Source organism: Uloborus diversus, chromosome 4, assembly GCF_026930045.1.
Source record: "Uloborus diversus isolate 005 chromosome 4, Udiv.v.3.1, whole genome shotgun sequence".
Taxonomy (NCBI): Eukaryota; Metazoa; Arthropoda; class Arachnida; order Araneae; family Uloboridae; genus Uloborus; species Uloborus diversus.
This window is the reverse complement of record NC_072734.1, coordinates 23,722,624-23,749,658: the sequence shown is the minus strand read 5'-3', so window position 1 is coordinate 23,749,658 and position 27,035 is coordinate 23,722,624. Positions and strand designations below refer to the sequence as shown.

The 27,035-nt window shown below is 31.6% G+C and overlaps 1 protein-coding gene across 1 annotated transcript in view; it reads right to left on the bottom strand.

Moving 5' to 3' along the window:
• Positions 1-27,035, bottom strand: part of LOC129221653 (proliferation-associated protein 2G4-like) — a 49,980-nt gene that overhangs the window by 18,272 nt on the left and 4,673 nt on the right. The window contains exons 3-8 of the mRNA XM_054856181.1: positions 18,025-18,130; positions 15,085-15,154; positions 14,910-15,002; positions 8,703-8,766; positions 3,959-4,037; positions 3,751-3,829 (exon numbers count right to left, since the gene is read on the bottom strand). Of these exons, the coding sequence (XP_054712156.1) occupies positions 3,751-3,829; positions 3,959-4,037; positions 8,703-8,766; positions 14,910-15,002; positions 15,085-15,154; positions 18,025-18,130 (491 nt within the window). The remainder of the gene's footprint in view (positions 1-3,750; positions 3,830-3,958; positions 4,038-8,702; positions 8,767-14,909; positions 15,003-15,084; positions 15,155-18,024; positions 18,131-27,035) is intronic.

Genomic DNA, 27,035 nt, shown 5'->3' with positions numbered 1-27,035 from the left:
AACTCAGATGGTTTTGAGTCGAGAAACAAATTTGCAAGGTAACGCATTTTCTGATCATTTAGTTAGGAAAACCTAAAGCACCGATCCAGTCACATAGTTCAACTGCGACGACAGAAAACACGTTTTGCGTGAACCTTCCAGTACTTTACTTATATATCACAGGATCTAAAATCGTTGCTTTCAAGAAATGAAGGCTTCATTCTCTCTCTCTCTACGTTTTATCTAGTCTAAATTGACATGTCACAAATGGAAATTTCATTACAAAAAAGCAGAGTTGGCTTTCTCATTGTCCCCTTTGGCAAAAGGTTAAATATTTATTTCAGTTCTCGCTCAACAATAGGTAGGTTAAAATAAATATGAATCATTTTGGGAGATATAGCCATCCAATGTTCGAATTAATCAATTTTCAAAAAGTTTCCGATTCGATCCATTGCGCTTCGAAACCATGCTTGCCACAACTTAATTACACATAAAAAATTTGATCAAAATTAGTCCAGCCGCTTAAAAGCCTTATGGTGACAATAGTCAGTAGAAAAGATTTTTATATATTAGGATATATGTATGTGTGTGTATATATATATATATATATATATATATATATATATATATATATATATATTAGGGTGGTCCTTATTTATATGGGATAAAAAAAATTTCGGAATTCAACAAGTGACGCCCCCTAGTTTTGTGACACTATAATAAAAAGTAATCGGTGCAAAATTTGAACTCGATCGGTCAATAATAACACGTGCCCCTAGGCCGTTGAACTTTAGCACTTTTGATAATTTTCTCCCAAATCTTCAAGTTTTTACTTCAGACCCACGTACCTCGTTTCTCCTATGTTTGCATTATATTTTTACAGCGAGGGTAGCGCTAAAATTAATCTTCTTAATTACTTCATATCGTCTAAAGATTTTAAATTGAATAAGAATGGAATAGTGCTATAGAAACTTTACCGTAATCTTACGCTTTTCTCAATGTATATCAATCGTGTGCATTTTTTTCCCCGATAGTCTTGGACTGTCTGTAAAATACTAAATTGCTTTTGTGACTCATATTTGGTAAATTGAATGTGAAATTCTTCGATTAATTGTGCTCCTCTTTCAGTTGTATCATTCACAACTTTCATCATTTTAAGGATATCTCTTCCCTTTAAACAGCTTCCTTCATTTTGCCATGAATCAGGATCAAATAGGAAAACATCTTTTTGTGTTTGTAACTTATCAAACAGTTTTATTCAATTGTAATTGATTCTATAAAGAGGAAGATCTTTACAAAGAAAGTATTCCAAATCACATCTACTGTTATCTGAAATTTTTTATACAGTCATCAGACACGTTTTCCTATTCAGCAAGCATTTTTTTGAAGAAATCTTTTCCTATCTTCAAAGTTAATTCCTTCATCCAATACGGACAAAGCTACTAGTTCATCCCCTAAGTACCATAAGTGATTTAGGAATTTTTCAATCACTGCTTCTGCTGCATGTTTGTCATCATTTTGTACGCTGCAGGTTTTTTAGACACTAGACTTTATAATAATTTAAAAGGCCTAGAATGGGTTGCTGCGATAAACTATATCTTCATACAACATTTAACTGTAAAACAGCATTTACGGGCACTCTCTTCATGTAAGGTCAATTTAAATTGTTTCCTAAATATATAAATATTCAAACAATAAATTCCTTTTGCCACCCATCTGGCTCACAGATATGCTCCAGGTTGCCGAAAACATATCGCTGTAGGAGGGAGGACTTCACCAAGAAATATTATTACACGTTATGAGAATTCTCTGTAATATTTCTTAATTCCGCTTTCTACGAACAATAATATGTCATCAAATTCTTCTTTTAGAAATTAAGTGGTATGTGCAGTTTTTGAATTTTCAAGCGCTTAAATAATGGAATATCGAGTCTAGAACTAAGAAAGGCAAGAACTTCTTTAAAGACTCTCTGCAGTACGATTTCAAGTGCATGATGATAGCAATACAAATGCAATATATCATCGTTCAGCATTTGCTCTAAAAAATTACATACACAATTTATACGGCCGGTATTGTAAGCCGCTGTATAAAACACTACAGTTTGGACAGTTAGCAATAAAGAGCAATCATCTAAGATATCATATACAACTGAAGAAATATCTCAGAAATTCTGAGTAGCTGTTCAACTTTGGGACCTGAAGCTATCATGGTAAGCCTATCGGCATTTTTTTCCAGTTACATATGGATGTAGCTTTGTATCCCAGGGAATAACTAAAAAATTTAAATTTAAATTCATGAAATCTGATTACACCTCTCGAAGATTTTCTCTTGCTCTCTTAAGGGATGTACGATTGATCATAAGGTTATTTGGATTTAAATTTACTGCATCTACATAGGCTGTTAATAAATGAACAGCATCTTTGTCCCTAATATGGCATTTGTCTAACATTGATGAAATGCGAGCAGATATCAGTAGTTGTCATGATTTTTTGCGTTGTGGTAAACCAGATATAGAAAAAAAGGTTCAACAGGTTAGGATACATACCCATTTCGGTTTCTAAATCTCGTGAATTGCAAGAGGAATTTGATGATAATAAAGGACTATGTACTGAAATAGAAGACAGTTTAAAGTATAGATTTTTACATAATTCCGATCTGGATTTTTTTTAAATTTATATTTTAGATATGGAAAATAGAGTTTATTTTTATTGTTGGGTAATCGAGGATTTTTCAAAATTTAAATTATAAGAATGCATAAACATTTAAGTATATAACTAAAGAACAGCGAATTAAAATATAATTGTCATTACTTATATTTATAGCATGGAAACCTAGTGACCCTATATGCCACACCTATTACATACACAGAAAATTTTCTAAATCAACACCCCCAAAGCCTGGAGGAGGCAATTTGTTGTCAAAAATCATTCATTAATGGCGTAAGCCATTCATTAATGGCCTTTAGAAACCCTTGTGTCCATCTTGGTGGAAAAAAATGTTCCCCTAAAAAAATGTTGGTTTGAAACGAGTGCGAATAGCGGTATGCCTGTCCCAGGGCCATTGGTGTACATGTACCCTATGTAATTTGAAAAATTTTACAGAATGAAAGTTAGAGAATGGTTGGTGTGGAAGTAGCAACATCTATTGAGGTTCAAAATTACTTTAAATATGAAACCTAGGAATATTTTTACATAAAAATGAGAAAATCCGCAATTTTTTCTTCGAAACTCAAAAAAGGGTGCACTAGGGGCACGTGTTAATAATCATGGATTGACTTAAAATTTTGCATGGATCATTTGTTTGTATAATGGAACAAATTGAGGGGGCGTCGTGTAAAATATCTACAACTTCAAAAATAAAGACCACCCTAATATATATATATATATACATACACATATATATATACATACACACATAAATTGATATATATATATATATATATATATATATATATATATATATATATATATAATAGCCTCAGAGCAATAGCAGGACATCTTAGTGTTGCTCTGAGAAGACGACGATATATTTATTTGTTTGCTTTCTTTCTCTTTGTTTTTTTTAAAAGTTATATTTTGTGGTGTTTTTAAGAATAAAACAAAGAAATTAAATAGTAAAAACTGTCTTTCAAAGAATCGTCTCAGAACAACAGAATTATTCCAACTCATTCTTAAATCAATATTTTTGGCTTGCTGCTAATAGAGTCCTAAAAATTAAGTTTCATTCTCTAAAATTAAGTTTTTTTGCTAAATAACATAAATCCAAACTTACCTTTCCTTCTCCAGTGCTAACAAGAACGTCAATTGCATAAACTTCATGCAATTCAAATTCACATTTTTCATGCTCTTTTCTATGTAAATAAATAACAATACAAGTAAATACAAGATGAACAACTTAGTTACACAGCACAAAACTTAAACTTTGGTGGTTTATTTATTTTTATTTTTTATTTTTTTTAAATAACAAAATTCATAACTACCTTTGAGCTTCTGTTGGATTTTGAATTATTGATTTTTCACCATCTATTCTAAATTGTTTTAACTGATGTGAAAGCATACCTGGAAATTTATAATATCAATTAAAATATTATTCAAAGATAAGCAATCTTTGTACTAATCTAGCAAAGAAAACCTTAATTAAATATATAAAGGAAAGGGTGAGCTGATGAATTGCGATACAATAGAATGACTTCTGGTAACTAGGTCAAGGTAAACAATAGAGCAACTACTTTTCCCTTAAATGTGGGTTTTACACATTTATTTGCTTTAAAGCTAACAAAACATAAATATTGTTCCCCGTTCATAAAAAAATATCACACCAGGAGTGTCCTCCCAAAAAAAAAGTTTTTCTCAACCCTCTTTCTCTTTTTTAACTCTCATTTATTTTATTTATGGGCAATTTCACAAAAAAAGGTTAACCTGAGCACCAAAATTTCAATATCAACAAAACTATAAGTATTGTATATCATTTAAAAGCTTAAAATATATATTTTTAAAGTGTACCAAGTTAACTTTTAATTTATAACTTTTCGTATTGAAAATAAGCTGCAACAAATGTCTATGTCTTATCCAGATTTTTCGGCACAAATTTGGTCTGCAGTAATCAACCTTTTTCCTAAAAAAAAATTTAACTAAAAGGGAAAGAGTTAGTATATTTTGTTATACTCATAATATAGTTTTATACTGGAAGTTTGGACCAAAAAATATCTTTATAGTGTTTCATTCAGACACATTCTTAAAACAGTTTAGTGTCAGTCAGTCACCATAAAAAATCAACTTTTCCCCTTCAGCATGAAAATTATTGGTGGAAATTTTCCATTTTCCAAAATTCACTGCCTACATCAGGAGTATTTAAATGTTGAATAAGTAGAATTGGAAGTTTGCATCCGGAACACCGAAAATTCCTCGGTAACTGACTGACTTGATACTGTAACTGACATTCTGTTTAACTTTAAAATGGCTGCAATGTATTTAATATAATGCTCCTGAAAACAAAATTATTTTATTTTTAGCCTTTTAAGTGATATCAAACAACCTAACACTTTTAATTTTTAAGAATGACAACAGGCAACATATTTTATTGATTTTATTATTAATTTTTACAGAATTTAGTAATGCTTGGGTCTAAATTTCGAAGATAATTGCCTGCTATTCCAAAAATACATCTATTCAAAACAAGAGGAAATTATTTTACTGCTCCCCTTTCCCCCCAATACAGCCAAAAGACAAATTTACCATACCACAACATTCACAGGGGGAAACGAAATACAGAAATATGGGAAGTGACTGCTAATAAAGAACATTTCTATGGAGTTTCTTGTGATCTACAATATTTTGTAGTAAGTGATAGATGATAATAGGGGAAAGGCTGAAATTCTTGAAAAAAAGACTTGTTCAATCATATGAGTGGCTAAGATGATGTAGAGGAAATAGAAATAGTATACTTTTCAGAGCTCAATAATTTTACAAGAATGTGATCCATTTTAAAATACCGAAGGGGAAAAAAAAGAGATTTTCAAATCCTCTAGCAATTAAAAAAAAACTATGAGAGAAAAGAGGTTATCGATAGAAAAAAATGAAATCTTATTTTAATTGCTTTTTGTGTAGAGCTTTATTTACAAATTTTAAGGCTGTTAGACATTCTGTCAAAAACACTTATAGATGCTACCAAAAAAAAAATCAAAGGAAGTGCTGCAAAGTTACCAAGCTACTCTAAGTACTGTAATTCTGTATTGTAGCAAGATTTTGCAACTAAAATGCGATAGGCCAAAAGTTTATTCATTGTTCTTTGATTTTGAGTAGAATTTAATAAAAATTACATTTTAGAAAAATCTCCTATCGAATCAGTATTACTTTTCACACAGGTTGCATTCATGTCAGTCAGTTACCATGCTTTCAACAATTTTTCTAAAATCACCCAATATGTATTTTGGAAATTCAATTATACCATGAAATTCAGCGTAAAAAGTACAATAAGAAAATATCCTTTATAAAATCAAAATTTTGTGGCTTATATTTTGAAATACTTATTGTTTTGCTCTGTGAATGTCAGTCAGTTACCCGTTGAATTGCGCTTATTTAAAAAAATATATTTATGCTTAATTACTATTATTATAATAGAAGTTATGTTCTACGTCAATGACAAATACACACAGGCACAAACTAAATAACTAAATGAGATAAAATACATACAGAATAAAATAAATTAAAACATGCTCTTCTGGATTAATATTTTAAACATAGATGCAATTACATAATACAGTCAAACCACATTAAAACAAACCAAGGGTCTGGCCAGAGGATATTTGGGTCCGTTAACGGACCCTTCACAAAAATCCGATCAACCAAAACGGACCTTTCACAAAATCCCGATCAAACAAAACGGACCCTTCACAAAATTCTGATAAACAAGATCCGATCGGTCACAAATTGTTTATTGAAAGAGCAAATCTGAAAGCAAAATAACGCATATTTCTGTGTATAAACCGATAATTTTTGGAACCTTTTTTAAAGTCAAATTAGAGAGATCAGCTTATACAAAATCGGCTAATTTTGAAAAAAAAAAAAAAAAAAAAAAAAAAAAAATCGGCACTCTTGCGATGCTCCTGCTCCTGCAAGCGATAAATAATTGCTACTGCCAAATAAATATAATGATTGTTTGTTTTATCACAGCTAATTAGCAGCGGTGTTGATGTAAACTTTTCTGAAAAGGCATTGGTAACCTTTTTTTCTCTGCTCATGATTTAATAAACAATAATAATATATATCTGCGAAATGAACTTAGAACTGCAAAGGGATAGTAAGGGTGAGGAAAAAATATGATCGCTTCAGATAGGGTTACCAACTTGAAAACTATCACCACTTAGCGTCTGCTGGTGTTGAACCTTTATAATGACTTGATTGGAAAATATTCTCATCATTTTGTTGGCTTGTCAATATTTGCGTTTTTACGGTGCAGTGTGATGTTTAATTGTTATTTTGGGAGAAAATTATATGGGTTTTGATTTTTCGATGCTAACAAGGATGATTAACTTTAAATAAACTTTTAATTACCGTTTTTTTTTTCTTTAGATGTCTGCATTTTGAAAAATGCAATCTTTTAACATCCGATATGAGAATCATATTTTGTTCTTTTTTTAAGCTAACTTCGCTTTATTAGATTCAAATAAATGAAAAGTCTCTTTATTTCTGTTAGAACTCTCATTTCAAGTTTTTAAAGCAAAATTTCATTTTCTGTTATGAGTCAAAAATTAAAATGCTGAATAGATGGTTTATTTTATTTATTTATTTATTTTTTTTTTAGTTTTTTTTTCGGTCAACTGTGTCCACAGATATTAATGATATGTTATCATAGGACTCTAAAATGCAATTTTAAAATAATTTTATCAAAAATATTTCTTTTACAAGCCGTTTTTATACTTTTGATGCCTTCACTTTGAGAATTGCGATCTCTTTGCATCCGCTATGGGAATCCGATTTTTCGAATTTTTGATGATTATTACGCTTTGTTAAGAGGTAAACAATTGAAATATCTTTTTATTTTTGTTAAAATCACGGAATTTATAAGTTTTAAACGAAATTCTGTGCTTTTTAAGAGTGTCTTGGGTCAAAATGTTGAATGCTAAACCCTATTCTGAATTTTGTTTTATTTATTTATATTTTTGTTACAATTATTTTAAATATTGTACAGAAATATATTTAGTATAAAATTTAACATAATGCAGAATGGTAGATAAATACTGATACTTGAAAGAGCGATGCACCCCCCCCCCCCCCCCCCCCCGCCAAATATCAAAAAAAAAAAAATCCAGAATGATTTTTTCGTCATAGAAGAAGAAAACACTCAACTTTTAGTTTAATTGATGCAGTTTGTGCCATCTCTAAATTCTAAAATTTCGTTTTAACAAATTTTTTTTTTTTTTTTGCGAAATTTTTTGATTTTTCACAAAATTAATTCTATTTTTACAAAATTACTTGATTTTTCACAAAAAACGGACCCTGTGAAAAATCCTGGACAGACCCCTGCAAACTCAAAGTCACCTTTAAAATCAGTTTGTCTTATCCGAACAACAATAAATAGCCAACAGTAGGATGGAGATCACAAATACAGTTTGCTCTAGCAGTAGTTCATGTTAATCGTGTTCAAATGAACGAGGTTCTACTCTATAAATGAAAACAAACTTGCATATGCAATAAAGTAATCTAACAGCTGCAACACTGTTACTTTTTTCGGCATAAATTTGTCACCCTCCCTTTGTTTGTCATAGAGGGTCACACTTCACCCGAATCCCTTCTCTTGTAGCACTATATTACATGTTCTAATTTTTATGTGGTCCACAAATAGCAAGTGAAAATATAATCTTGGATTAGAGGGGAGAAAATGAATGCAGACAGACTTATGTATTCATTTAATGAAACCTAATATAATTGTTGTAAAAGTACAATTTTATCATATGCAGTCCGCTTAGGATTTGGATACCAAGTGGTCTTTAGTATTGAAAAGGGATCAAGAGCCACTGATTTATTTAGCAAGTATGAAAGTGTATATAATTAATATCATTGATGAGCCATTTTTACTCCTACTTTAATTAGGAAAATAAATTATGCATGGAGCATTTTACTCCATTGAATATGTAACTAGTTGAGAAATTTACTATAAAAACCGCTGCAATAAAGGATACTTATTACATAAACTGAACAAAATAAAATTAAGTTTTAACTCACCTTCAACAGGTTTGCATTTAAATGACTCTGCAACTTTTTGTATTGTGTCAGTGACTGAATTATTCTAAAATAAAAGAATAATAATTGTAAATAATTAAACTAATACTTAATACAATATTCTAATAGTTCAGATGCCCTTTAAAAAAGAGAATAAAAGCGATGTTAAATAAGAAATAACAGAGAGAGAGAGAGAGAGATTTTATTAATATAAATTAATAACATAACAGAACTCAGTATATTGATGAAATCAAGGTTCGAAAATATCAAAAATATCCGATATTTTGATATATATCGGCAGGGGTCGCCAATATATATCATGATATTTTTCGATATTCATTTTTTCAACTAGTGTTCCCGCTAGGCCATTTTTGAAGGGCGCAGCGCCCTGCCTTTTTCCATATCAGCAGAATGCGCCCTGCCCATCTTTTAGATCGCGAAATGCGCCTCGCCCCTTTCAAAAATAAGAAATTTGCACCCTGTGTTTTTAAAAAGATGCCTCAACCATCGTTTCGACCTGTCGCAATATCGGGGCAATTTTATTTGTCCAGCAATCGTCTGCAAAAATGCCCATGTCTTATCCTTGTTCCTAGAATTTTACCTTGAAAACCGCCCCATAAACAAAAGGGGAAGCAAATACCTAGGCAAAGAGGGGATGAGATTCTCAGAAGTCAATCAGGCTTATCAGTAGGAAACAAAGCCATGTTCTTTCTTCTACTGAGGGTGGGTTTTTGAAAGGTTGTGGGAAGGAGTAGGGTCTTCTGGGAAGGGAGAAATCTTTGTTTCATTTCTTCCCATCCTGGATCTTCTGAGAATCAACAATGAGAGAGGGAATAGGACAATTTTCTAACATTTCAGCCCTTTGTGTTCATTTCCATGTGGAAGTTAGGCTTAGCTCATTTTAGCGTGTTGCTCATGATTGTGTAGCAATCTTTTCACATCTGTTTCTGGAAAGTTAACTTTCTGATTGTTTCCTAAAAGGAACATAGTACAAAGCTTACTGGGCTATAATGCAAGGGTATTTTTTTAATATCTTGGATTTTTAACCCCCATCTCCCCTAAAAAACTGTTTGAAATGGAAACATATCGCATTGACAGGACGTTCATTCAATTCTTTCCTTTTTGCTAAGTATTTTTATTATCTTTGTATATGTGTGATTCATATAACAGATTATTTAAAACACTTACTGACAGAATAAAAAGCGTACTTTTGACATACTTGTGCTTTTTTCTAATTAAAATGGCCTTGCACTGTTTCTTTTTCTTTTAAAAATATTATACAATTGATTTTTTAAAAAATCACAAAATTAAAATGCTTACATATTAAATTTTTACAAATTGTCTGAGATAAAAATCTTAGCTTGGCCCAAGCTGCTTATGCATTGCATTTAGGAGCGCATACATCTGCCAAAACATTTGTGTTATGAATTTGAACAACTCCAAGAATAGGATATAGAGCTTAAATAAAGTCTTTTCAGTTTTGCAACTTTCTATCGCTGCATTTTTAAAGCACTGCACACAGTATTTTAAGTTAATTATTTTATTTGAAGTGTAATATATTTAAAAAAGGAGATTATACACTCATCATGATTTTGATGTCTACTAAAATACTTAATGGCACAATGTCTGTTACTATGCAGTTTTTTTGGTAGGAAGGGGAGATAAGTAATTAAATACTGTTGTTCTTAAATTGAAATTCAAAAAGTTTTGAAATGCCTAGGATTTTTTTTTTTACTCTTTTAGGTAGTTAAAATTATGGCATGAAAATTGTTGAAAAACACCCCAAAGCCAAGTTTCATCATTAACTAAATGTTCCTATGAAGTGTGGAGAATGTGCTTAGCTTAGCTGGCATTTGTGTGTGTGTGGGGGGGGGGTGAGCTGACCCTATTCTGAAGACAAGTGTATTTTCTGGAAGAAATCATATTTAATACTAAAGTCAGTGGTGACGGCGATCAAGGGGGGGGGGGGGGGGGGGCCTCATGGTGCAGACTAGACTGTTTGAATTTTCGAAAGGTGTTTTAAGTGTTAATTCTCCTCTTAATTTTTTTTTTTTGGGGGGGGGGAGGGCACTGAGTACTTTTTGAATGGTGCATCATCGGTCTTGGGTGGGGGGGACACTGCATTGAAATAATGCCCTTTTTTAAAAAAGTGCCCCTTTCAAAGGCCAGCACCTTGCCCTTTTTTTTTTCTAGAGTGAACACTATTTTCAACAATGGTATTTTCAATATAAAAATTATATCAATCATAGTAATATTGTTCATTTACTATTCAAAATAACAAAAAGTTATGTATGCATTAATACAACAAAGTAATACAATATTCCTTTTTTATTTCATTTTCATAAAAGTATTAGTAACGTAACAATTTTAACTCATGTTACAAGTGCCTAATTAACTATTAAACACTAGTTAGAAAAAAAGAAAGTGTCTTATGACTGTGCACTGCCTAATGCATTTTTTATGTCTGAATCATATAACTGTGTAAAAGTTTACTAGTTTGTGTCTTTAAGAGTTTTAAATAAATGATATTCACTTAACTTTTTCAAATGATTTGCAATTTCACAATTGAGACATTAATTTTGGTACAATGTGAAAAAAAAAAAAAAACAAATTGCAACAGATTTTTTTTTTAATTTATCAAAGAAAAATAATAGTGTAAAGAAAATGCAGAAAGCAAGAAGAGAAAGGAAAAAGGTGGATGTGAGAGCTCCTGGCGGGAGATGGCAAAAGATTGGAATGAGCTAGACTTGATCCAAACAGCAAACCTTTTCATCTAATTTTGGGTTTGAATTAGCTGGATTTGAGCTATACCCCTTCGTCAGGTTATGAAGAACCCTCTAAACTTTCAAAATATGCAAGAAAGTGGATTTCAGAAAAATATGCAATAATCTGGTTTTGATAGCTAACCTCTCATTTATTACATTAAAGATTTAAAGCACAATACATAAATTAAATCGAACGCTCGACTAAGATGAACAAATTTTCTAAATTTATTCACTAAAAATTTCAGTGTTTGAATGCCGTTTTTTTTTTTTTAAAGGCGCATTTTGTATGGAAAAGAAAATGTTAAATCTATTCCACAGATAAAAAGCCCATACACTTGTTTACCTGCGGTTATTTGAATTCACTTGGAGATAAAATTATGCATATTTCATGGTGGAATACAACCTACTCTGCAACTGTTGATTATCATCTTCCTTTTTCAATTTTATCCACATTCAACTTAGCAATATTAAGGGTTTTTTTTTTTTTGAACACAGCAAAGCATTCATATGTTTTTTTATAACATCAACATCACTTATTCACAGTTGTTACTAATAAATTCATAGATACACTCAAACCTGTTTTTGTGTGGGGGGGGGGGGGGTTGTGGTGTATGAAAATTTCAATTAGACCAAGACTCATTTGACGAAATTATTTGTTAAATGAGTGCAAGGTAGTACCTTCAAGTGACGACAGGGACATCCCAATAGGAGGTCACTGTGACTTCCCCAAAATGTCTTATTTGGGAAATTTTGTCGGACAATTCAGCAACATTATTGTTGGGTATTTAATCTGATAGCTCAATCAAAACGAAGTTCAAAGAACTAAAAGCAGGTTTTAAGCAAGCAAGCCCAACTGAATATTTGTGGAATGATCTGCTCAGGACGAAAGGATTTACAAACACATATTTAACAATTAAATAAGCATTTTATTGAACAATAAATATATCAAAACATGGAATTATTAACAAGTGTAAATAAAAATTCCCATTCCCCAACAACTGACTTAAAAAAAATCCCCCCAAATATATCAGTAGGAAACATTTCTTAAAATAGTATAGTTAAAGTTCCAGTAAAATTCACATGACTAGTTTAATACAAGTACCACTTTGAGTCCTATGCCAAAAACAGAATAGTTCAGCTGAATGAGTTGAAAATTCATACCAAACAAGCTATTCCTTCCTTAAAAGTTGGCACAACATGTGGAGGCGCGATCCACTAATTTGGATCTCATACTAGGGCTGGGCAATACATCGCAAAACACTGGTGTCAAGCAATCATCGCCACGCCGGTGTTTATATTTACTGTTCTTCCGATACACCGCGATTCCCGGTGAAACGCGATGTATCACGATACATCGTGATGCGCCGCGATGTTTCCAATGGCATCAGAACGTCTGAGCGAACCACGATGCTTGCGAAAGACCGCGTTCGTTGAAACACCGCGATGCATCGGAAGGAAGAACGGCCTCATAATGATTCGGCGAGATTGCGCTCGGGGCCTTCGCGATTCTCCCCGGCTCGCTGATACACCGCGATGCGTCACGATACGTCGGAAGAACTGCCTTCGCCGATACATCGCAGATGACTCGGCGAGACTACTCGCTGATACACCGCGATGCGTCGGAAGAACTGCCTTCGCCGATACATCGCGGATGACTCGGCAAGACTACTCGCTGATACACCGCGATGTGTCACAATGCGTCGGAAGAACTGCCTTTGAGAATACATCGCGGCTTATGATGACTCGGCGACTGAAGTCGAAGCATTGCTTCTCGCAGCCAATGGCGAAGCATCGTGATATTATGTCGATGGCAGGGCCGTAGACAGGGTGGGGACCGTCGGGACAAATACCCCCCGAAATTCTAGGACACAAACTTTTTAGTCTTTCCTTTTTTTAGTTTTTCCTTCTCCACTCAAAAGAAAAAAGAAAAGAAACAACCAAGACTCTGAATCCTCTAATCAAAACGTTTCCCCTTCACCTTGACCTTGCTACTTCTTTCTTTCAGTCAAACCCCTTCTCTGACTCCCCCCCCCCCCCGCACAAAAAATGCGCAGTGGACAAGGGTCATTGTTTGAAATGGGGAATGTCTTCCAAAATATGAAATTAAAATGAATCTTTTGTGTTTTTATGTGGCTCATGCTTTTGCAGGCCTTGCGCCTTACCCCACCCCCTCCCCCTTCGTGGACATCCTTGATTTAATGAAAAGAAAATACATCGAAATATCGCGATGTTTACTGGCGATGTATCGCGATGTTAAAATCTGCAACATCGCCCATCACTAGGCCATTCCATGCCACCATGCTGAATTCAAAAAAGAAACCTGTCCTCCTGGACAACAGGAACCATCCATCCAATGAAAAAATCTAACGGACATCCAATCCAGCTCTCGAGCATGAATCTTCAATGGTCCTGCTTGCTAGGCCTTTTATCAGCAAAAACGACTTGATTTAAACTCTCACTTTTAGAAAGAAAATCCCTCACTTAAAAAGACATCTGAAGGTAACTACTGGAACATGCCCGCATTTCTAGCTGGGCTCAACGAAAACTTCCTACATCTTTCAAAAAGAATCCACTATACAACATGGAACATCTAATCTGGATCACTCAGCTCCCAGGCACAATCTCAGCACATCAGCAAAACATCAGACTGCAGTCACAACATGGTAAAAAATTGATTGATTGAGAGTTCACACTTAAATAGCATTCCCAATCCCCTTACGCGATGGCGTGATGCATATCAAAGAGCATGCATAAATTATACTGATGAAACAACTCAACACAGTTTACCATTTAAAACTCAAATCTTTAAAATTCTTTCCGACATGCATACAGCAAAAATTTTTTCAACGTTTTTACTATGTTGTCACTTCATCGTGGCGGGTCAACAAACACATGCAGGGAGTACTGACTCTGGGGAACGATTCGTGCACTGGTTAAATAACGAGATGACATTCTAAGTTCAAAAAAAGAAGGAAGTAAGTTTTGGAAACTTTTATAAACCTTCTAAAACTTTAGAAATTTTCTCCAGGAACAAAAAATAATGGCTCTAGGCCAACAATTATCACTCCTTTGTTTATTTTTATTTTGTTTAAAGAAGCAATTTCTAGTTGTTTATTTTTGGGGTCGCTTTCTATATGACTTTTTTTATGCGGCCCCTATCCACTGCGTAAAAAATATACTTTTTAACTGTGTTGCAAAAACAACTTTTTCTAGCTACTTGTGAAGTTTTGAACAATTTTTTTAATGTGGTCCCTATCCACTGCATAAAAACAGGTTTGGGTGTATTTGTCAAATTTTGTATTAACCAAGTTCAATTACATCAAAAATGGAGCAGTTTTTTAAAATGAATAACAGAAAAGGTCTTGGTGAAAAAAGTAAAATGAAATTTAACTAGTTTAGACAGACTTTCTAAGTAACTTATGCAATTAAAAGAAAAATCACTTACATCACCTCCAGGTTTAACAAGCCTTAGGGCAGCTTCTGCAGCAAAATATGCAGCATGAATTACATCTGCTTTTCGACCTGTTACTTTGTTCTCCTGAAACAAGGCATTTTAATGTAAGTGTTAAATATACTTGACACTTAGATAGTTTCAAACAAAATAAATCACAGAAGAGTACCTTAGATGCACCAACAACTAATGTATGGGCCACAACAGCAATGAACCCATCAATATGAGCACCCAAATCTCTAAAATAAACAATAAAACATTAATATAATTTTTGAACTAATATATATATATACTGCTATGGCAGAACATATTGTCAGATAACATAATTATCATTCAAGATTCAAGAAAATATTTTGAGGAATAGCTTTAACTTTTCAGCAGGCGCGGGTTTGATGTCAACATGAAAGGTCACAAATATTTCTCTGATACACTATTGTAACATATATATATTGAAGAGGTTCAATGTCAAAAAATATGTTTTAATAAGCTAAGAGTTAATAAGTACAACTGTTTCAAAAAACACAGAAACAATCTGCCTTAAAAAACTAAAACAATGACCAAAGAATAATTAAAATATGCTTCAAAATAGAATTTAAAAAAATTGTCGATAATTTGACTCATTTATTCACATTTCGAATAAAAGACTAAAGGTAATATGAAGGTAAAAAAACAAAGTAAATTAAAATAACAAAAAAGCATGTTAAATTAAACAATTGCAACGCTCAGAGCAGAAACAGCAAACATGTAGGCTGATTCTGCCAGGGTTCGAAAATATCATGGTATTTTCGAAAATGTTAGATATTTTGATACATATATCCGATATTTTCAATTAACTTATGTCTTTAGAATAGAAAATGCATCCTTAAATCACTCTTTTTCTTCTTATATTATAATTGCAATACATAGACTTAAAATTAATGTTTCTTTCATTATTTATATCTAATATTTCATTTTTTATTTTTAACAATTTTAACGGAGTTACTTTAGCATTAGCTGTTTTACTCATTTTTCTTCTGTTAGCTACTTTTACAGTTATATGATTCAAAGATAAATAATATGCATTAGTTAGTGGACAGTCATGAGATATCTTTTTTTCTGAACAATGTTTAATATTTAATTAAGCACTTTTAATGTGAGTTAAAATTGTTACATTACTAATAATTTTATGAATATAAAATACAAGTAAAAAAGGATTATATATTTTGTTATACTAATAATGTATTATACATCATACAAATATATTACATAACTTAGTGGTTATTTTTAATAATAAATGAACAATATTACTATGAGCAATAGACTTTTTACATTGAAAATACCATAGTTGAAAAAATATTGAAAATATCAAAATATCATATTTTCAAAATAAACGGATATACAGTAAAAAACCCCTCCTAACGGACACCGCTCAAAGGTGGGCACCACTCTTATGCGGACATTTTTTAATTCCCCGATTCCAAGGCAAATAACATTATTAAACCACTGTCCTGCGGATTCCCCTTCATTGCGGACAATAAAATTTGTCCTGTCAATGTCTGCATTAGAGGGATTTTACTGTATATTGACTAATATATATCGGCAAACCCAGATTCTGACACTATGAAAAAAAATTCAAAGGATGACTAAAAATAGATCTAGGTTTAGGGGAAGGGAAAGAACTGCTGAAATTAGACCTAGTAGCGTTAACTGGCATAAAGCTACAAAACAAAATAAGTTCTGAATGTAGTGTATCTCTCAGATACACTCGTCAGCTGGAAGGGTAAATATGACAAGCCAAGCAGTGAATTAAAGGGGGGAGGGGGGCAAAATATTCATTTCTTCATTCTTTACTGGGCCACCCTAGAAATTCACTACCTAATTCACACGTTGACCCCTTGACCAAACTCGAACGAACCAACAAATAAAATTTCTGAATGAATTTACTTTCTTTGGAAAGTTTTTGCTGCATGACTTTACATCCATAAATTCACATTTTTGTGCATTGAAAAATTAGTTTCTTAAAACCTCAAAATATATGTTTGCAAAATTTGCTCTCATTTAATTATGCAAAGGTACTTGTTTCTTAACATGATGAATAGTTCTATAACTTTGATCGCATAAAAGAGTAGGCTTCAGCTCACTTTCCAGAAAAAAAAAAATCAATCATACGTGCATTTAGTACTTTTTGATTAAACTGTACCATTAAAAGATAAAGGGCTGCAAACGTCAGCCCAGCTCACTTACAATGTACAACTATTTCAGGAAATTGGGGGGGGGGGGAGGGGGGGAGAATAATCATACTTGATAAGATATTTTCATCTTTTAAACCAAATTTATAAAAAAATTTAACAACATATTTTTAGAAAAAACACTACACTGGACCTGGAAATGAAAACGCTGAATTATCAATAAATTGTGAGCACTGAAAGGGATTAATTTAATATTTATTAAATTAATCCCTTAATTTTATTAATAAGGGACTTTACTATACATTTGCAACATATATCAGTTTTGAACTTTTAATTTTGTATCTAAATATTCCTGATAATTCAAAAAAAAAAAAAAATTTTAATTGAATTTGTAACAAATTTTAGAAGTATCTCTCCCCTATAAGCATACTTTTACTAATAAAGAATTTAAGTAAGTATGAAAATAATAAGCAAGTAAATTAAATTTATGTCAGTAGGTAGGTACCATAAGTAATTTAAAAAATTTTGGTTTCTTAAAGTGCATGCAACAGTGTCCCCCTTCTCTAAATCTGTCATTGTTAGAAAATTTTAATCAACGCAAAATCATTGATGTCCTAAAGGCAGAATGACACAGCATACTATGATGAATGAATTCTTAAGATGTAAACAGATTTTGAGATTAAAAAAAAAAAAAACAGGAATTGTGTGTAAATGCAGCTAAACAGCGTGAACTCTGCACATTGTGCACAAAAGTTGGCAGATGAACAAGAAAATATAGGATTGTTGGTTGTTGCTTTTTTTTTAAAAAAAAAAAAAGGTTTAATGTCAAAAAAACTTGAACTGCTTTAGCGTACAATTCCTCACAGAAAAAACATTAACACATAATGACATTTGATTTCAAATTGTATACATAAAAAACAAAAGAAAAAATTGATACTTACAATTTTACCATATCACCATCAGATAATATATAATCAGGTTCACTTTTAAGTGGAGAAAAATGGCAAATGCAATTATTCACAGATACACAAGTTGGAAAAGCAATTCCTAAAAAAAGAGAGATTATTTTTAAATTGAGCTTCAGAAAAAACATAAATAATAATAGAATCAAATGAGAAAATAAGTGTTGAACAATGTTGTTAGTTATTAAATCAAATAAAATATAGTCAGTTAATAGAATCATGCATATCTGCCTGATCTCCCTTTTCAATAGACTCAACAAAAATAACACTGCTTAACCCGCGACGATGCGCAAGGCGGTGTTTGACACCCCACATAATTTTATTGCTCGAAATTTACAAGTTTCCGCATTTGGAAATGAATCAAACTCGGTGTAGCTGGTTTAAAGGTCACTTGCTATTGGGAGGTATGCTTAACGTGTGTATTCGCCCAATCCAAAAAAAAGTGGACATGAGGATGAAAATTCAAATTTCATTCAATATGGTTGAAATTTTGCATACACACTGTTAAAAGTATACTATTTCATATTTTATTGAAAAAAAATTTCATTTATGTCATTAACATTCTTATTTTAATTACTAAAGTGGAACTATATCAGTGCGAACTAGACTGCACCAAAACTGCTTATGTTGCATGGTCTATTACAGCTGAACAAATAATTCTAGAAATCTATAAAGTTTCACACATAATCTGACATTCATTAGCAACAGTTTTTTCCTGAAGAGAAATGTCTACTAATCTTCACTACAAAAGGTAAGCATATTTAATTATTCTTAATTATTGTGTCACACCCGCAACAAAAAAATGCATTTATATTTCCACAGAAAAATTTATTTGCCTAAAAGTTTTGAAACTTTGTATTCTAAAATAGTTTACTAAAGTACTTTGAATAACAAACAGAAAAAAAATTAATTAATGTTTTAATTGGAGTTATTAAGCGTTGCGGGTGTGACATTTAGTTAAAGTTACACCCGCAACATCTTTTTAAATTAAGCACAAATGTAATTCTGGAATGCATGTAGATGACAGCACTAATGTTTTAACCTTTGACCAAACCTTTGGCCTCTGACTTATTTGTCTAGACCCCAGTTAATTCAAAATTAGTATCTTTAGAGCATGTGCAGTTGATTTATTTAGTTTGGTATTCTATATTATTGGTTCTCCTAAGAAAAATTTTTGTATTTCTTGATTTATAATTAAGGTAACTATTCAATAAGGTAAGATTTGTTTTTGTAACACAGTATAAACCCTGGTTATTACTGTCCTGTCCAAAACTTTTTAGAAAAATTATATTCTGTGAGAATACATCAAAAACAGAATAAAATGTATCCAAGTAATGTTTTTATATTGAACATTTATTCAATGAGAACATTCATCTTACTTATGCAGCTGATTATAATCTAGTTACATAGAAATTAATTCTTAATTAAAATTTCAATCTGTATGCATGAGTTTTGGTAATAGTTAGCAAATTTAACTATGTGTGCAAATTAAAGCAGGATTGGCAAGGTTTTTACCATCCTGCTCAAAACCGTTGTGTCCAAAAGTATTCAAAATTATTTTTTGAAAAAACATATTTTGTGAGAAAACATCAAAAATTGAACAAAATGTGTCAGAATTATTTTTTGACTATTTAATATATATATTCAATGTGAACATTCAATTATGAATACGTATGTAACTTATTTATGCAGCTGATTTTAATCTTGTTATGTAGAAATTAAATTTTAATTTGTATGCAGAAGGGTTTTTTTTTCCCATAAACCAAATTTTTTGACATTTATGCTTGTGTGCAGAAGTGTGAAAGTGTTCAAAATATAGTGCAATAATTGACTTAAATGCAATAAATTACAATTCTTTTGCAGTTACAGAATGTATTTAAAAATATAAACTAAAAAAGAATAACACAAGTTTTATAATATAAGTGTTTAATGATCTTTTTTTTTTTTTTGTTTTTTTTTTTTCAAAAATTTAAAAATAATTTTTGTTGAAACATGTAAAACTTATTTGCAAAAACCTTTTTAAAAACGCTTTTTTTTCCCTTTTTTTTTGCACCTAAATATTTCACATTAAATAACATTCCTTTGAGTTATAAATGGAACTGAAATTAGTTGTCTTGGTAGTGTTGTTAATTTCCTTTCATAACTCTACTAACTGTTACATAAGGAGGTTTTCATGAAATTGTTAGTTTCAAAGTTATTATTAGTTAAAAAGTTATTGGTAATTTTTTTCGGTAAAATATTTTTTAAATGAACATTTGAAGAAAATATCAAGGGGAGTCAGTACCCTCGCCAGGTGGGGTGAAATGGGTCATGCTGTGTATTTTTATTTATAAAAATTTTTGGTCTGGCTGAATTTTTCTCAAACTTTACACAAGTTATGAGGGGCTTTTTGGCTACAATTCTGATTTTTTAAAAGTTTCTGTGTAAATTGTTGGGAGCACTACACTGACATTTTGTTTCTTAAATCACATGTGAATTTTTAGGAAGCCTGACAAACTTCTTAAAATCTTGCTATACATTTTTTTTCAATTGAAATTCTCAAGTGTTATCAGTTAGAACAGACTTTCATCTGCAATTTGCAAAAAACGGGTAGAAAAAGTATCAATTCTTTCTTTTTTTGTTGCTATTTTCATGTGGTGGGGTGAAATGGGGCAGAGTTAGGCTTAGCGAATTTTAATTCATAATGAAAGTATATTGACTTTCAAAATCCATAAATAGGTCTTAAATGGAAATTTAGAAGATTTTTACATGTAACAAAAATAAAGTATGTATTATTAATGTGTAGAATTTAAAAGCTAAACTTGCCATCCATATTTACAACCTATTACCTACCTACTCTTTCCTAATTCAAATTTTTTATTTATTCAATGAAAATGCCTGGGGTGTATGTAAGAAAAAGGGAAAAGAAAAATTCAGACTATGATTTAGCAATTCCTGCAGCTGCAAGGAAATATAATATGCCAAGAGAAAGATCGAGGAGATGGGTCTCCGGCGCACAAAGTCGAAAAGGTTGGTTAGACGTACAACGCTAAGTGAAGAAGAAAAATATATTGCTTCAGCTCTACAAAGTGCGATTCCCCATTTCATAGAAAGATACAATCATTGTTGCTAAGGTATTTATAAAGACTAAGTCTGAAAAATGCAATTGTGGCACTCTTGGCATAGAGTGAGTAAAGCTCAAAACTCGCGGTCGCCAGTCGCCAAATGCGACCAATTTTCAAATTTTGGCGACCATTATTTTCACTTCAGTCGCCAATGTGGCTACCATTCGCCAATGCAACCTTCCCTGACCTATAGTCTTGATATATGACCTTTCCCCAAATTCTTTTGTCCACTAAAAGTTTGTCTATCGGATCGCCAGGGATGAAGGAGGGAAGGGGGGGGGGAGTATTGTCCAATTGTGGCTAATTGTGCTATGTGTTCTTGTTCTGAATAGAAAACAAAAATCGCAATATGTGTTCTTGTTCTGAATAGAAAACAAAAATCGCAATCACGATGGCAAATTCGTTACAAAACTTGCTATTTTGAAAACTTGGCTTTCTTTACACGCGATCGTAAAAATAGACAAATTTCATACACCAATTTAGTAAATTACGCTTTTTTGATCTTAAATTCATTTTTCAACTTTATTTCTCCTTAACAAATGGCTATTTCTTCGTTTTGTGGTATTTTTAAACTACGCGTTTTCAAAATGGCGTCACTTTGTTATTGTTTATTTTACCACTTAAGACAAAAATGTCCTTTCCAAAATAAAAAGAATTAATCTTGTACATTTGGTTTACATATGAATAAACAAAAATGGCGCCTTTGAATCAAAATGCACGGAGACAAGGTAAAAACTATATCGATGAAAAAAAAAGTTTTTTTGCAAGATTTTTGATTTTTTGTTTTAATCATATTGTTAGTTTTTCCTTTTTTCTTTTTAAAATAAAAAAACCTACTGGAGGAGAGGACATATCCGTTTATTTACTTTATTTCTCCTTAAAAAAGTTATTTTTAAGTTTCGCGGTAAATTTTCAAAATGGCGTCTCGCGTTTTCAAAATGGCGCCACGTTGTAGATTGTCCATTTTCACCATTTAGAAGAGGAAAATGTGTGTTACAAAATAAATAAAGAGAAGTACAATCGTATTTATAAAACACATAAATAATAAAAAAATGGCATTCCTGCATCTAGAGAAGGTGGAAAGAATACGGCTGAAACCCTTTTTTTTCTTCTGCTGGATGTTTTATTTCACTTTTTATTTTTTTTTCGTTTTGTTTTATATTGTTTACCTTTCTTTTATTTATTCATTTTTTGACACTCTGGCTTCGATTTTTATAAAATTCTGCATGCATTTGTAAAAACAAAAAAATATTTTTGTAGAATCGCAAATGGTTTAGGTTTTACAGTCTGTTCAAGTTTTTTTTTGGTATTTTGTTGTTTTCTTTATCAAGGAACTAACTCGTGTTTTGGTTGAAAGCTGTGATGTTTCTAGAAGTTTTGAAAGCTGAAAAAAAAAATAATAATAATCTTATTTATTTATTTATTTTTTTTATCCTGATGTGTTTTGCTTAAAGATAAATTAATGCAGATTATAGTTTGCAAAAGATGTGTTAAATAATATCTGGGCAGGGGTGCCCGTTCCCCCGAAGTTCAATTCCCCCCCCCCTCCAAAATTTTTCCTCAACCCTCTTTTCCTTTTTTATTTTTAGCTCGTTTTTATTTTATTTTATTTATTTTTTTTAATATTTTTTATTTACTTATTTATTTTTAATTATTATTTTATAAGAAACGTTCTTTGCTACGCCAATGACATATGCACAAATACTAAATAAATAAACGGATTAAAATAAATTAAATAATTTAAATTAAAATAAAGTTTGGCTATCATTTTTTGAGATTTGGCTACCATTTTGTGAGGATCTGGTAGCCATTGGCTACCAATTCAAAATTTGAGTTTTGAGGTATAAGAGTGAGCCAGGAATTTTGAAAAAAAAAAAAAAAAACGGCATGCCACTTATGTAAGAGAAAACAAGAATTGCTCATGAAAGCAAGAGCCTGGATACCTTCTAAAAAGCAGGAACCGAATGAAACCCAACTCTTGGATGAAGAAATGTCCGAGTTACTTATGCAAGAACTAACACCTGGGAAGTGGGTTCTTGTCCAATACACGGGCAAGAAATCATCAAAAGAGTTTGTTGATCACTTGACACAAAGTTAATGACCAAGATTACAACAGAGTAAATTTTCTACAAAAAGCCAACTCAGGCAAATACTACATCTTTCCTGAGTAGGAAGATACAGACATTGTTTCTAGATGTCCACTTCTGAAGACATTGAAAGAGCAGAATTTGATTGTTGCGGACATTATACTTTTGAGTTTTAGTTCAAAATATTTTGGTGTTGAATATGTTAAAATAAATAAATGGTTCTTTGGAAACAATTTCTCTCAGCTATTTAACGTGTTTTGGTAATAATTTCTTAGTTATTGTATGTTTCTATTGCAATGACCCATTTCACCCCATTAAAACCCATTTCACCCCACCGTGGGGTGGAATGGGTCAGATACTTTAATTGCAATTTTCAGATTGTCAATGACAACAATTTTCAATGAGAAGCAGCTTAAATTAAAGGGAAAGAAACAGACGTAAAGAAGAAATTTTAAAAAAAGTACAAAAAAAAGTTTATGGGTTTGCAAATGGCATCATTTTAAAAAATAGACAAAATCCGCCCCATTTCACCCCACCTGACCCTACCGTCAATGTTGATTTGCACAAGTTCATGTACCTTTTTCTGAAAATCTGTTTAAGATACATTTATGAAATTTTTTCTGTACCTTAAGTAGACAGTTTTCTCTATACTGAAGTAACATTTTACAGAAAGGAAGCTTAGTTTTTTTTTTTTTTTTTTTTTTTTTTTTTAATTCTAATGCGTAAGTCACTGTATTTTTTTTTCAAAAAATGTAATTTTGTAACACGAAATCAGCTCTATAAAAAATATTTTTGGAATATGAGAAAGATTTTACTTCAGTATATGCAATTAGATGTATGGAATAGGTGGTAAAAATTTCAAAGCCTAAGACAATTTAGTTTCTGAGAGAAAGGAACATTTAGTTTCAAAAATACCATTTCGAGATATTGCAATTTGAAGGGGAAAATCATACCTTATCAACATGCGTTTAATTTTTTTTAAAGCTTATTTTAACTTACTTCTAATATGAGCACGATCAAGAAATTTGTATCATTAAAAAGGTATTGAAATAGAGCTTCAAAACATATAAAAATCAAGAAATCAAATTTTTGAAAGTATTTAGGGTACTGACTCCCCTTAAATACTCATTAATCAAACCTTATTAATATATATATTGATGCATTACAAATATTGCAGTAAATACGAATTGATTAGATTATACTCCTTTAACTTTAGCAGTTTAGGACAGTTTCAGTCGATAAAAAACATCTGTCCTGTCCTAAACCATTTTTGGACACTCCAATAGGTTATTTTTCGATATCGTAGATATTTAAACCGTCGCCAAATTTTTGGCGATAAACTGCCTTTGACGACAACCCCGCTCCTCTTTCTACGGCAACCCTACTCTCCCTATTCGGACTGCACCCGCACCCCTTCCTTCCTCTCCTCTCCACCCCCCAGCTCGCTAACCGTTTTAGTGATGTGCAACGCGCAATCATGCTCTACATATTTTGCCACAAAAGCCGTGAGTACTACTGTTTTTTATTATTATTTTTTTTAAACAATTTGTATCATTTTCATAAAATTTTTATTTGCGCTGCATTTTGGTTTAACCTGCATTTTTTTCAATCATTTTATCATTATTTCAATGCACGTGCTCTGCAGCACGTGCAAAACCGATCTTAACTGGTCTTAAACGTGTTTTTTTGTTTTCATAAACAATAATTTTACTCGATTTATGTTCTCTTGCACCGAATTTTATTACTTTGTTGCTTTAAATGTCCATATTTAATTCCATTTTATGGTTTCCAATTTAACCGCACGGTTTTAGGCTAGATGCATGGTTTTACCATGCCGATTTGTTAAAATAATAGGTTATTTCTTTAGTATTATTTACTTTTGCACCAGGTCCAGACCCCGAAGTGGTTTTTTGAGGGGAAAAAGTAGGAAATAAGGAATCAAAAATTAAAAAAGTAGGAAAAGTAGGAAAAAAATCACTAGTGTGAGATAGGACTACACACACGTCAAGACGACTGACAATCATTAGTATGGAAAATAAACTAGTGGAAACAAAGATAGTAATTACAAAAATATGAAAATAAAATCTAAACAAAGAAACACCTTTCACCAATACAGTAATAAAATTTTTAAGTGTGAAAGAATAAAATGCAATATAGCGATCACAAATAAATAAATAAATAAATAAATAATAATAAAACTCCTATTTTGGTTCAATAAAACCATTTTTGTTTCAGATTTGTTTTGTCAAAAACGAAAACATTCCTTCAAGAGCATCCATTTATCATTTAAAAATACTATCACTTTCAGCTCCTGTTATCATAAACTATGATACAAAAGCAAAGCAAATATTAAATTAGTTTTAGTCAAAAATAATCAGCAGTTGACATGCATTCTTGCATAATCAGAGGCAGATGTTTGAATTTGAAAAAAAAAAAGGAAAACGACTGAAAATACAGAACTAAAATAAATGTGTTCTTAAATATGGGGCATAAAATTTATAACAAAATAATTAAACTAAATAACGAAATAAGTCAACTAAAGGGTTCGTACTATGTTATGTATTTTTAGCATTCAACATACATTTTTGTTTCAGGCACGTCATTTATGGGGGTTAATTTCTCCCCTCCCTGGCTTTGGAAAATTAATGCTTAGCTATACATGTTTGTGCGTTTTTTTTTGTTTGCAGATAAAATTTGCATTCAGTATACATCCTTCGCTAGCCACCTCCGGGGGGGGGGGGGGGTTGGGGGGGGGGGAATCAAAGTGATGAGTCAGTTCTAATTTTAATCAAGCAATAAAAACGAATATTGTTTTAATGGTTTGATGATTTTTACCTCCTTCTTGTTCCGAAATTTTTTGGCACGAATATAAAAGGAAACATCCATGCATGGTAAACATAACATTTTTATCAAAGACAAAGATCAGTTACTAATGTTTCTATGTACATAAAAGGGAAGGCAAATAGTTTATCTCAATCCTCACCATACAACAAAAATATTCATTCGGAAATTGTTCACGAAATTGAGAGGGGGGGGGGGGAAGCACTTGGCATCAAATGCCTGCATATATCTCTTTCTCCCCCCTCCCTTTGATCAGGCGCAATAAGTACAATAACTTACAGTAAATACGCCGCATCGGTATAATTGCCGCACCCCGAAAAAAGTTAAGAGTCTGTCAAAAAAATTTTAAATGCTCAGAAATGTCGCATTGCCAGAAACACAGCACATAAAAATGATGAGCAACTCCTCGATATTGATGATATATTAGAGTAGAAAATACCCATTAAAAAGAAAAAAAATACATATTAATTTGTAGCTCTATCCCCCAACTTTTAAAAATGAGAAGAAATAAAAACGAAATATTGCATTTAAATTGATTTCCGATTTTTCTCCAAAAATCTGGAACGTTTTGCCCATCCAGGTTTTGCCGCTTTATTTATTTATTTATTTATTTATTTTTTTTTTTTTTGCAAATACACTCTTTGCAAGGAGACAAAATGAAATTTTATAAATTTTATAATCATGTTTACGATTTAGAATGAACAATAATCATATTTATGTACGAAAAAAGTTTCCGCGATTATTTTTTAAGTGGTCCGTGTTTGCGAATTTCTGTTAGATGTCGCTTTTATGTTGTACTAACATCAATAAAATATGTACAGTATACAAGTTTTCCAGTTTTTGCTTCCTTATGTCCTTTTAAGGTTTTACATTGCCTTTCTGTTTAAATAGAGCTCCATTTCACTTGTAATCATACAAAAAATTGGCGAATAGGAAATTCGGTTTTTCCCGCATTTTT